Source organism: Alligator sinensis, unplaced genomic scaffold, assembly GCF_000455745.1.
Source record: "Alligator sinensis unplaced genomic scaffold, ASM45574v1 scaffold643_1, whole genome shotgun sequence".
NCBI classification, from domain to species: Eukaryota; Metazoa; Chordata; order Crocodylia; family Alligatoridae; genus Alligator; species Alligator sinensis.
Window position 1 is genome coordinate 162,162 of NW_005842783.1, and position 12,971 is coordinate 175,132.

General features: G+C 42.4%; 1 protein-coding gene across 1 annotated transcript in view; it reads right to left on the bottom strand.

Annotated features, from left to right (window-relative positions):
- LOC102384812 (integumentary mucin C.1-like) overlaps positions 1 to 12,971 on the bottom strand; it is a 24,822-nt gene that overhangs the window by 11,172 nt on the left and 679 nt on the right. Inside the window, exons 2-5 of the mRNA XM_006034941.1 lie at positions 11,926 to 11,987; positions 11,289 to 11,387; positions 9,788 to 9,930; positions 990 to 1,050 (exon numbers count right to left, since the gene is read on the bottom strand). Of these exons, the coding sequence (XP_006035003.1) occupies positions 990 to 1,050; positions 9,788 to 9,930; positions 11,289 to 11,387; positions 11,926 to 11,987 (365 nt within the window). The remainder of the gene's footprint in view (positions 1 to 989; positions 1,051 to 9,787; positions 9,931 to 11,288; positions 11,388 to 11,925; positions 11,988 to 12,971) is intronic.

A 12,971-nucleotide genomic window follows, 5' to 3' on the forward strand; every position in this document is an offset into this window, starting at 1 on the left:
CTTCTGAATCAAAACTTTTCTGTGTATCAGACATTTCTTAGTTTTCAGATCCTCCATTTTTGGGACAACTCTCTGTGGGAAGCAATGCTTTTTAAAGAAAAATTTAACTCATTGAATGTCAGTTTTCTAATTTTTCTGACCAGCTCTAGCTGCCAGTGACAATGCATAGGGGGTGCACATGCACCCCCTGAGAGTGCTGATGCACCCCCTGTCAGGCCATGCTCCCTGTTTTGGTGATGCGCAAGGGGGCAGGAGGGAGTGCTAGTGCCCCTCCCGTGAGCGCTGGTGCCCCCACTTCGCAGGCACTTTTTGGTGAGTGAGATTGCCCGCAGGGGACCCTCCCCGGGCAGTGAGATTGGCCGCCAAGGGAACCCCCCCCTCCCGGTCAGTGCAATCGGCTGCTGGGGCCTGCACCCTGCCCCCCGCCCCCCAGTTGCTGACTGGTGTAAGGGGGGGGCACATGCCCCCCTGACTCAAGAGGCACCAGTCGCCCATGTTAGCCGCCTTCATTATTTTGTTTAAGACAACTTAACTACAACACAGGTTTATGTCCCATGCTTTCCTGCTCACCAGTGAATACTTTCTACTAGCCATTAGCAACTGGTAACTGAATTTTAAAATCCCTGGCCTAGTATAATAATATCTTTTCTTATTGTATGATACCTTGCCTTGTGCAACAACTGATTTCTACAAAGTCCTGTCAAGTCAGAATTAAGACAAAACACTCTTCTAGACTGAGCAACTTTTGTTTTGAGGGAAACATTAATTGATAAACACTATTCATTCTGCAGTTAGTGTTCAGGCCTACAGCAGCTCATTTTGTTCACTCTCTGTGTTAATGGAATGATCCACTGGAAGTCATGCTCCTTGTTGATTCAGTGAACTACCTTCTTATACATGCTTTGTTTATTATTGTCTATTATTGTCTAGATGCACACAGAAGTAGATTGTATTGCAATATAACATCCATGAGAGACCCGTCTTCCTACCTCCCAATGGAGAAAACTTCTGTAACAGCTGCTGCTAGATTTGCAGGAGGGCTCAGGATCTCTGCAAAGGCAGAGCAGGAAAGTTTGCAGAAAGTTGTTGCTTTCAAGAGCATATGCATGCTTTTGATTGGCTCCTGAGGAAGGAGAGGGGCAGGAACTGAGCCCCGGGGACTCAGGCAGGCTCAGAGAAGGGAAGGGGTCAGGGGACCATAGAGCTTGGGGAGGAACCAACCTGCAGTCCACCTGTGAAGTGAACCTGCCCTTAGTGATGGGGAGAAGATAACCCGATATCCTTTTTTCCTCTGTGAGGCAGAGGGACCCCCATGTGGAGGAAAAAGGGTGGTATGGTAGACTTGCCTAGGAGGGCAAGGTGTTGATCTGGGAAGGCTCTGGGGAGAGTTAACTGAGAACCAGCCTGGGGCTGGGTGGGTGATAAACCCAGGGCTGTTTCAATTATCAGCACAAGGGGCCGTATCTGGGAATTGGAGAAAGGTGCTTTGGGGAGTGGGGACAGTGTGTGTTTCTTTGCAGATATCACAGACAGCTGGAGCAGAGGAGAGCTGCTCCTCCCCACGCAGGCTGTAGCTGTGAGCAGGGCTTTCTAAAGCAGCAGCACCAGCCATTGTGCTGCCAGTGTCAAGGAGAGCTGATGTCTTGTTACCCCTGTGTGCTGCTGAAATGCACTGCAGTCTCAAGGTTTAAACTGGGGAGTTGTACTGAGGGTGTCTTTGATTCAATTTGTACAGTGTACATTGATACCTGCCTTTGACAATTAGATTATTGATATCCTGTTCTGCTGTTAACCTCATTCATATGTTGACTGTCCTGTAAATGATGAACTGTGCAAATAGTTAAACTGCATGTATTCCAGTGCATGGAGAAACCACAAGAAAGCACTCCATGGAGAAGTGGCCCCAGCCTTAGGGACTGGGAGGTTGACCAAGGCTACTTGACACCCCAGGACCCTGAATCTGGATGTGGCCATGGGTAGCACTGTAGCTAGGGTTACACTTCATGTGTCAAATAAATAGCATCTGATGAAGTAGATTGTCACCTACAAAAGTTTATGCCTTTCTGAATGAGTTATGCCAGTCTACCCTCCCTTCTGCCTGTCAAATAAATGGTCTTTCTTATACACGATTTTGCCAATGTAATCTCAGAATTTGATGCAGATCCCATGAGTCCAATCCCAGGATTGAATTATGTGAAAGATTTGGATATCTGAAACAGTCATTTTATAAGGTAGAAAATATATCCAAATTGTAGAACTTTGCTGCTTCCAGAGCTGTGCAGAACTTCTACCTAAACTTCTAGATCTTGCTGTGACTCATAAAAATTATCAACAAAAGTTGTCACTCCTGCCTTTTAATAAATACTTTAAGTCTCTTATCTTTGAGCCATCGCCCATTGATCCAATACCACTCAATGGGCAAATCTCACAATGAGGTTTTCACTATGTAAAGACCACAGGTTCAGGCTGTTATACAAACAACCTGAAAGAAACAGGCTTTAATCTTTTTTTTTTTTTTTTGCAAATGCGTTGATTAATTATCCTTACTTATGCTCCTTGTTCTAATATCAGGTAAGTTATCTCATAGTTCGTTTAAGGACTTTTCCTTTCATCAAAGAAACAAATTCATGTAGATGGCTTATTAGTTATAGTTTTAGGCGCGAAGTTGTATTAACTCTCAAGAAATACCCTGGCTTATATAGTGTGGTTTCATAAAGGGAGTGGAGAGAGTACTCAAACTTTTATACCTTTCAGTTCTAAGCACTAAACTCATGCTGCACATTTATGTCCTATTGGTGCTAAGATTAAGTGTATATTATAGCAAGCCATTTGTTTCTTTTTGACAAATCCATTTGTTGCTGAAAAATGCTGACTTATGAAAGCTGAATTATCTGAGAAATACTTACAGATTTTGGAAAACTGGTTTTCACTTGAGAAATATGTCAAGTGTTGCTTTAATTTAGATTTTGCAAGTTTATTTCATGCCAACCTTGCCATTTCATTTCAGGCTGCTTTTGAAATATTCTGCTTTTGTCACTTGTGCATTATTTCTGACTGGCTCTTGTGTCACACTTCAAGTCAGCTTTTCCGTGTGACTGGGGACTGATTGGTTCACGTGTTTGATGCTAGGCCTGTCTACAGCTCTGGATCACAGCAGACGGAAGTTTTTGGAAAAGCATATGAAGCAGCAGGTTTGGGAGAATTCTTTCTAGGAGTGGCTGGATGGTGATGTGTTCTCTTTCTCTGATTCCTCCCATACTTATGCTGGTTGTGCAGTACAGTTTTCAGACAAGAGTTAATTTCACTCCCACATGGAAATTCCTCTCCTTCCCCACTAGCACATGAAGGAAGCAAGCAGTTCCTCAGTCATGGACAAGTAAAACATGTTTCTGATGTCGCAACCAGTTCAAGTAACTATTGCCACATCACAGCCAAAACCACAGCCCAAGAGCCTGTTAGTGGAGCTGTAGAGCAAGGCCATTCTTGAGGTATGACTCTTGGGCACCTTAGAGTGGGAATATAGTCCCCTTCTCCTTAAACCTTGGTAAGTGCAGAAGCTGGTGAGTGTCAGGCTTGCTTGCAACTTTATACCCAGGATCTTGGCTTTCCCAGAGCATCAGTCCACCCAGGCCTACTGCCACCGCTGCAGCTACTGTTTGATCAAGGCACATAGTGCTTCTGAAGAGGGCCTTGTAGCACAATTGATTACTCTGGGTGCAGGATGTGGTGATGATAGTGAACTGGAAAAGGAAGAGTTTAACTTACCTTCAGCTGCTATAGCTACAGGCTGTGGTACACTGTACTCTATAATTGTGCTTGAATTTTCCAGCTTTGGACAGCAGGTGTTTGTTAGAGCTTCCAAATGGTCACTGTCTCAGCTTCACCTGGAGATGCCTGGGGGAGAGGGCAGGGAATTAGATGCATGCTTGGTAGTGTTCCCACCCTGCATTTAAATCACCAGCTGCAATGCCAAAAGCAAAAAAAACCTGGGCTCCTGGGTTTGGAACCGTTTCCTACTTGATGCTGGAAACAGTTCCACTGGCTAGCTCTGCACATGTTCAGTTAGTTTGGGCTGTTACTGCAGAAGGCTGGCAGTATCTGTCATGATAAAACACATGAAACACAATTACAGGGCAAAGAGTTCACAATAGAGGACCTCAGGAGAAAAGCAAATGGTCACTGAGTCTATGAGAGAGCTAGCTTGGCACCACCAGCCCTTTCCATGGTTTCAGCAGCAGAACAATGAACCTCTGGAGTCTTTTCAGAGCAGCCAAATGCCCTAATCTGAAACTCGCCACAGAACGTGCAAGGATGATGGCCCTGGATCTGTGTCCATTCTCTGACACAAGGTGAGGGCTTCAGATGTTTTGTGGCTGCAGCTGCCTCCATGTGAGAGATTTCCCCAGCTGTTCTTATTCTGCTAAGCGTGTGATGCCTTACTTGTGTGCTGTGGGAACTGGTGCGGTAAATCACAGCCTGTATAGCTGCAGAGGTGAGGATGCACTGACATTTGGATCAGCTGTCAGGTGACTGAGTACATATCTGTTACAGCCCACAAGGTCACCAGAGGCACTGGCGGTGGAGACATGCACAGCTGCAGTCAACAGCGCATCACCCTGGGCCTGTGTTGCCTTGGAAAACATTAAAATGCCAGTATCTTCTTGGAACAAACTGCATGATGTCATGGATGTGTGGCTAAGAGCCTAATGCTCTCTGCCGGGTTAGTGGCAATAGGCAACAAAGCATACATTACAAAAAAAGTGCATGATGGTGGCTCCTAGAACTACTGGCAACAGTCAGGAAGATCTGCAGTCACTTATGGCAGGCTTGTGCAGCATGTCACCAGACTCGAAACAACCTGCTACACAAGTGAATGATGAAGCTGGGGTTGTCCAGGTGGAAGTTCACGATGTACGATGCTGGGACAGAGACTTACTTTTGTCATTCAGCCTTCCTGGGTCCATGCAAGCACAGTCAGGCACTAGTTTCTAAACTGCACCTTCCCAGTGACCGCCCATGTAGAAGCAAATCCATACATTTTTTTAATCTGCAACGATGATGTGGCAGGGATTGAAGAGAAAACTAAAGCACATACAGACCTATTTTTAGAAGCAGGTTGACAGACATCACTGGGGTGAGCCATGCTGTCTGTGCTAGGAAATTGCCATCTGGAAAGCATCAGGGAGTAGGACCACTGCTATGTGGTGAGATATCTAGTCTCCCAGTCTGAAGGTACTGTAGGTTCTCTTTGATAATCAGGGAAAATTGAGGCGAGAATAATACAGTTGAAAAAGAGACTGAGACAATCTTTTTTACTCTTTCATTGATTTTACTGGTGATTGAAATCATTGCCCAGCATCATTAGAGTTGTCATCTCCACAGGGAGGCAATATGGCAGAGTAACAGATTCAGTACCCCCGAGGGAGACAGTAAAAGGCATCCATTAAAAATGTATCGTCTAACCTGCCTTTTTTAACCTTGAGTAGATAGGGCCTGCTGCTGTTGCAGGGGACATAACAGTGGAAGGATATTTTCCGGATAGGAGGCCGGTGCCCATCAGTTCACATCCTCTTGTAAGTAATCTGAAGATGGATGTGTGGGGTAGCATGACATGAGCTGGCCCTCGCCCTCTCTGCTCAACAAGTAACATATTCAGAATGTCTGGTGTATCTGCCATAGTCTCTGAGAGGTGCATGTATTTGGAGAAGATTTCATTTATCAGAATGAGTAAACACTGGCTTTCTGAGGAAAAATACCCTTAAGTCTATCATGCTGTATGTTGCAGTGTAGAGGTATCCAAGTTAGCTTTAAACAAGTTAGCTTGGGCACTGGAAGTAATATAGCCATGGAAGCATGAAGCTCCTATGAAGCAAGGGAACTCAAAATCAAAACTGTCACCAGCTGCCTTTTTTCCTGGGCTACAAAAGATCATAATGCTTTTTTACAACATTGTCAAAAAGTTTCACTTTGATATTTTAATATTTTCAACTTTCCTGATAGGCCAAAAACAAAATACTCTGAGTTTCGAACTAATCTGTTTTTTCCATCCCCATTTTTTTCAATATTGGTGACAAACTGAGAAGTCTATTATTTAGTCAGCTTTAATATACACAGAATGAGCTTCACTTTTGGTAGTGTTAAAGTATTCACTGAAGAGGATCCTTTTATAAGACAACAGTGAGAAAGGAAGGGAGAAAGAGAACCATAATTTTTTTGCTTCATTTGTTCTGTTTTGTTTTTCTTATTGTACTGGGCAGGTGGCCCATACAGCAGAATAGGCTGCACCTTCAGAAGGCCGGTAGCAGTATGCCTGGTACTCCTATGGGCAGGGTGCTTTAAGGCAATGTGTCTGCATTTCCACTTTTGGGCTACATAGAATTTCAGTTTGAGCTTTCACATCTCATCCTACTAACCTGACTCAAGTCGTGGTCAAATAGATCCTGTATTCTCATCATAAGAGCCAACACAACACTGCTTCTCGCCTTTGCAATTTTACATAAAAATGAACATCAGCATTTTATCTAGAAGAGAAGTTGAGAATTTTAGCTTCAGTACAATTACCCAAGCTAGATTCTGACGGAGACCCTGGTAATATTTCCTTTCTTGTAGGACCAGATATTGATATCCTTTCCATAATAACACATTATGAGTTGTCCCACTGAACTCAAAGGAAGTTACTTGCCATGAGTAAGGATATAAAAATCTAGTCCATAGAAATAGTGGTGTGGGATAATTAATGAATAGGAGTTTCTAGTTCAGCCATATGAAATTTATGCATGGAACACTGACCTTGGCACGAAGTCACTTGGGATGGCAGGAGGACAGGGCAGCTGTTGAGGTTTCAACATCTTCCTTTCCCCTGTGGAAGGTATTACTCAGCCAGTCCCAAACAGACCAAAGCAAAGGTGTCAATTGAAGTAGTCTGGAATCTACAGCCATGCCTGTTCAGTATCTACACTGACCTCCTGCCATATATGCGTGTGGAGGGGAGACAGGAGATACAGTTTATCTGTGGCTTTGTAGCAGTGGTGAATAGGAAAATATATACTTGGTACGCAGTTCATTATATACCTATATAGAGATGTGTGTGTCAAGATAAACAGTGAACAAATAATGTTTTGATAATGGAAGTGTACAACTAGTGTTTATGTATAAGTGGTTATCCAAGAACGTAGGTATTGTATTAGTTATAGTAGGGGTGGGGACAGTTAATATAGATATCAGTATGTAGATGAGCTAACATTTATTCACATGCCATGACCTTAATTCTGAGTTTTGTTTGTTGTGCATCGAGTACAAGATAAAGTCCAGGAGACTTCTAATCACATTTGGGGATATCTCTTGGATTGCTTGTGTTTTCTGTATCCATGTTTTTTCTTTATTGCTTATACTTGTATATCACTCTGAGGGGATGTATTTTCTCACTTCTATTGTTAATAATTTGAACGAGTACAGCTCTTTATAATTAAGTATGTTACTGGGTGCATCCTATACATTTTTGACAGCCATTCCACAACTAATGATGGGAGGTGGGTCAGGCATATCTAATTCTGTCCCTGATCCTGGGTACAAGTTAGAGCAACTCTAATGATGACACAAGGCAAGCCTCAAGTTTTGGAAGCACTAGTTCCCAGTCTTCTCTGCTGTCTGTCAGAAGTTTATCTCTTCTTCTCTTTTTGTTTCTATCCTGAATGCATCTAGAAATGGGAGTTTCCAGTGACTAAAAGAAACCTGTTGGGAATATCATGGGTATATATTGGAACACAAATGAAAATTTGAAAAACTTGTCCCAAATCAGTACCAAGCAGTTTCCTGCCATGTCTGCAGAAAGGCTGCAGGGTGATGGTGTTTGAAGCTATGTGAAATATATACGTACTGCTTCCAGTTTGAGAAGTAGGCACAAGCTACTGCCTGAATGGAAAGCAGCACAGCAGTGTTCAAGTGGCACTGTCCTTAGGATAATTAACTCTGCCTCTCAGCAGAAACAATCCGTGTGTCGCAGTACTGCATAGTGTCTACAGTAACCAGAACAGCAAGTGATGTCCACTACTCTTTGCTTCAGAGGCCTGTTTCAGAGCACGTAGATCTGCATCTCAGATTTTGCTGCCTGAAAACTGGTTGCTTTATTCTGCTAGCTTAGCTATGTCGAGATGGGGGAATTTGTCTGCAAAGGCAGTTTTAGCTCTGGGGTGTGAACTTTTCAAATCTTTGCCCAACATAGATTGGTTGTCAAAACACAATATAGATCAGACCTAAATATGAAGCAGGACAACTAAAACCTGTAGTCCAGTGCTTAGGAGGAGGAATGAGAAACCTTGCTGAATTCATGGACTATCAAGGACAACATGGGCAGGGGAAGCCAGGGGCACTACCATGCTCCTAAGCTTGACACTGCAGAGGTTGCTGGGGGAAGCTTGAAGTGCCTGATCTAAGTTGAGGAAACACCAGAGGGTATATTTTTTACCCCAAAAGAATTAATGTTCTAGAGGCTTTGTCTGTTCAGGTTCTGTATGTATATATACAGAGCAACAATACAGATAAAAAAATACCCACACATTTTAAACCTAGAAATGAACATTTAAAGAAAAATACTCCAACAGGTTAACAGCCCGCGCAATGTCTTAGGTAAGGGTACTTGCATAAGATGTATCCAAACCGACTAACTCTGACCCTGTTGACTTGTTTTGGAAGCCCTCTTAATAATAATACATGGTCCATCACGGGGTGTTTCAGAGTCTTCGAAACAATGTGGAGGCTATTATCATCCTTGAAAAGCAATTATCTATAAGATACAATGTAAAAAAAATAGGTTCCCTAAGTTAATCAAATATATACCACAAAGGTAGAAGTCATCCCAAAATCTGAATCCATACACCTCAGGATCTGAAACTTTAGCTCTGAATCTAGCTCTGAAGATGGGGTGGGTGTGTGAATGCTGGAACAATGGGATAAAGTAGAGAGAAACTAGTGACATGGATTTGTTGGTGACTTGGCTCAGCGGATTATAACAATCTGCACTTTAAAAGATAAATTAGCTACTCTACAAGTGGCCGGAGTTTAGCTAATGTGGTTGCTATTTTCAAGCAGGACTGATTTAAAATACAGATCAGGAAGAAAATGTTTCTGTACTGAATCAATTAAAAATGTTTGGAGAGAAATGTAAACCCGTTATATACAAATGATAGAGTAGAGAGCTAGAATACAGGAAAAACTATCTTTCTGTAGTTTTAGAAATCCCTTGAGGGGGTTAATGAACAAGCAGATAAAATATCTAGAAGATGCAACTTCTTTGCTTTTCTTTGAAATTAACTGTCCTTTCTTCAGAAATAAGGAAAGGAATGTTTTAATATCTTTGCATTAACTAGAACAGGTGATGGAGATCTTAAAATTCCTTAGGTCTACCCTAAGGAAACAGTTTGAGAAGTATGTGACAAAACAAGTTGACACTATGGGACATGACATTTTACCCAATTATATCCAGTAAGACCGTTTCAGTATCACAGGCCAATACCCAAAATAAATTTTGGTAAAGGATTGAACTATTCTATCAGAAAGGCAAGCAGCTCAGTTGTCTAACATTGGTGTGAAAACATTCTCCTGGGTTATTGTATTTTCTCACATACAAAATGCATCTTTCCCCTCAAAATCAGCCTCCCAAAACTGGAGTGTATATATTAAGTGGGGAAGCTAATTTTCTGCCCAGGACAGAAGCACCTTGCCTTGATTCCTTCTCTGCAGTCCAGCAGCTGTGGCATTACTATTCAGGCAGCTATGGGAGTAAGTTGACTGAATGGCTCCTTGTTCTTCACAGGTGCTAATGACCATCTCTCTTTTTAGATGTCTTGATGTTCCATTAATCAAGCCAAACTTTCTCTGGGCAGTTTTGCTGCCTGATAGATGCTCCTCATCTTTCTCCTCCTGTTTCACAGTCTAAACAAGAAATGGAGGTGAAGATTGGGCTCTGTCCCAGCTCTATGTAGCCATAACTCTGGAAAAATATTTTTTTCTTCATTTTGCCTTTCAAAAAGAAGGTGCTTATTGTATTCTAGGGTATACTGTATGTAAGGAAATACAGTATTTGTTTCTTTTCTGTGAGGTACTGCAATTCAAAGTTTTGACTTGCTCAGTGGCCTGTCTGATGAGGATGATTGTACAGCAGGAAACAAGAAAAGATGGCGTGACTCGAGACTTCCAGGATTTTTTAGACATTCTTCATGAAGGACAAATCTTCTAATCAGGTATGATAACCCATGTCATATAACTTAATTGACCAATCATACATCTTAACTAGAACATGTGTTCATAAATTATCTGTTATTGAATGGTTTGTAAAACCTGCTTATCAAATAATTATAAATAACAGAAACATGTAAAAATCATAGTCTTTTGTCTTGACCATGAACCCAACTTGACCCCTCAGTTAATACTTCAGGCTCAGACTGTCATCTGGTTTGTGACCCTGGTTTCTTGGACTTCCTTCTGCAGTGACTCCTTTGGCACGTAACCTCTCTCCCCTCCCTCCCCCCAACCCCCTTTCATCTTTGAACTTGTTGATCCTTGGCTTCAGTTCTCAGACTTCTGGTATTCTGGCTCTCAGCTCTGATCTGCTAGACTTGTGCCCTTAACTTTCGAACCCTGACCCCCCAGTCTGGGTCAGCCTGTGAGAAGGCTTAAAGAAGAAAATGGGATTGCCCACTTCTTAATGCGTGGTTTTTTTCTTTTATATTTGTGTTTTGAAAATGTTTTCTCAACAGCCATAATATTCATATAGTTTTGCTAACAGATATATTTCAAATAACAGGCCAGAGTATCATATCCTTACAGGTGATTATGTTTGAGCTTGGGAATAGCCTCAATGACTTCCACGATACTTTACACGAAAGTTTGTATTTTTAATTGTCTCTGATTTGAATTAATAGCAAGGGCTCCTTAAACACTTTTAGTGTAAAGGGTTCTTCAAGTGGGTATAGATGCTCACACTGCAATTGTGAGTATGGGCATTACAATCCAGCCCCAAATAGAAAGGTGGTTCTTTAGTTCATAAATGGTATTAACTAATTTTTCATTGGTAGGGTGCAAAAGTGTGTACTTTCAAGGAAGGAAGGAATCAAAGTACTATTTAAAAATAAAGGACAACACAACAGTTTTAAATTGTGTTCTGATTTTTTTTTAATTTTTTGAACAGCTGACTGGTGCTAACCTACTAAGAAAAGTATATGCCATGCTTAACCATGTCATTGAAAAGAAATAAATCCAAGGCAAAATGCCCTGGAAATGAAAATTATTACGAAGTTCAAGATGTGAGGACTGTTATGTTCTTGCTTGAGTGATTCAATTGTCAGAGGGGATCCTGGTTCCAGTTTCTGGGTAGATTCACTTTTAGCAACCTAGGAAGGAGGAGAAAAAGGAAATCAGGTGAACAGTTGAAATTTTTTATCAAATACTTCGAGTGATGCAAAGAATGTTGATGTTGCAGATATCAAAATGTATGTGGAGCAGCTTTTCAACATGCCATTTTGTTTCTACATGTCTGTGTGTGTGTGTATTATATATAGTCTGGATATTAATATTACAGTTGAGTAAATTATTTTTTTGCTGAATAACAGATTCACAAAAATTGCAATTTGAGATCACCCAAAAGTAGTTGCCTATTTATGTAAATTTGATTCAGCTGAGACACTAAAAAAAGGAAAGAAAAGTCATCAAGATCCTAAAAGGTTCATATCAATATTTCTTAAAATACAATTTTCCAGTTACCTAGGCTGGGTTTATGATGAGACTTTGCCACCATTCACAAAACTGAGATAGAAATAGCAACCCTCCTACACTGCAGAGGTTAGGGTACTTGGCAGGAATGTGGAAGAGAGAGATTCAAATCTCTTGCACGTTTCAAAGGTCTTTCACCTAATGAAAGAATGTCCTTACCCCGAGGCTACTGGGTATTGTGAACGGGCATCCTCTCATCTCCTCCTCATGAAACTCTGTCACTTTGTATAACAAACTTATTAATTGGGTCCATTTGAAAGAGCATGATAATCACCATAAAACTTGGTGGTGAGGGCACTGCATTGGGAGAGGGAACAGCCTCCCTGAAATAGCCAGTACTGATGATTGTAGGAGGTGGAAGCTACAGATGGAAATCTTCTCAGGAGGAGAATGGGAATTGGACCTGGGTCTCCCCCATCCTCAATGGGTGCCCTAACCAGTAGCCCAGGGATTGGAAGCCTATGGCCTACAGGCCAAATCTGGCCTGCAGAGTCTCTGCATTTGCTGGTAGGGACTCTCTGTGCACCACGCCATGGAGTGGTGGAGGAGTGCTTTGCGCATGCTGTGCCACAGTCATGTGGCATGGGCTCTGGAGGAGGAGAGCTTTTGTTTCACTACCCTGCAGCTGAGAGGTGGGGAAAAGTGGTGCAGCAGCAGCCGGCGTCCTATTCCCCATTTGCCTCAGACCCAAGCTGGGTCATTCCAGCCTCCCTGCTGGAAAACATCGCTGATCTTTGCGCTAGACCGGGGTTTTCAACCTTTCTTGGTCAGGGCAGCTGGTTTACGGGCGTGGGGGGTCCCCCAACAGTTGGTTGATGAGCAAGGAGAGGTCCCCTGTGTGGCAACAAAACCAGAAGTGCCACCGGCTTCTCTGCGCCACTGCCGCATACCCCCTGGGGCCTTCCAAAGTACCCCCAGGGGTACGCAACCCTTGTGGTAGACTATGGAGGTAGGTAGAAGGGAAAATACCTTCCTTCTTCCATTCCCTTAGTCTTGTAAATCTAGGATCTCCCCTACCCCTCCCTTCCTCCCACCTCCTCCCTCACTGAAATAATTATGTGAATGCAACCTGAATGTGTGAACATTTGCAGGTCAATATGAACTGCATATTTTTGGTGAATGAACTATTGGGCACTTTTTTTTTTTTGCCCAGCTGTCCTTTGGACTCTTATGCTGATATACTGACTCATAGTTCAGTAGGTTCA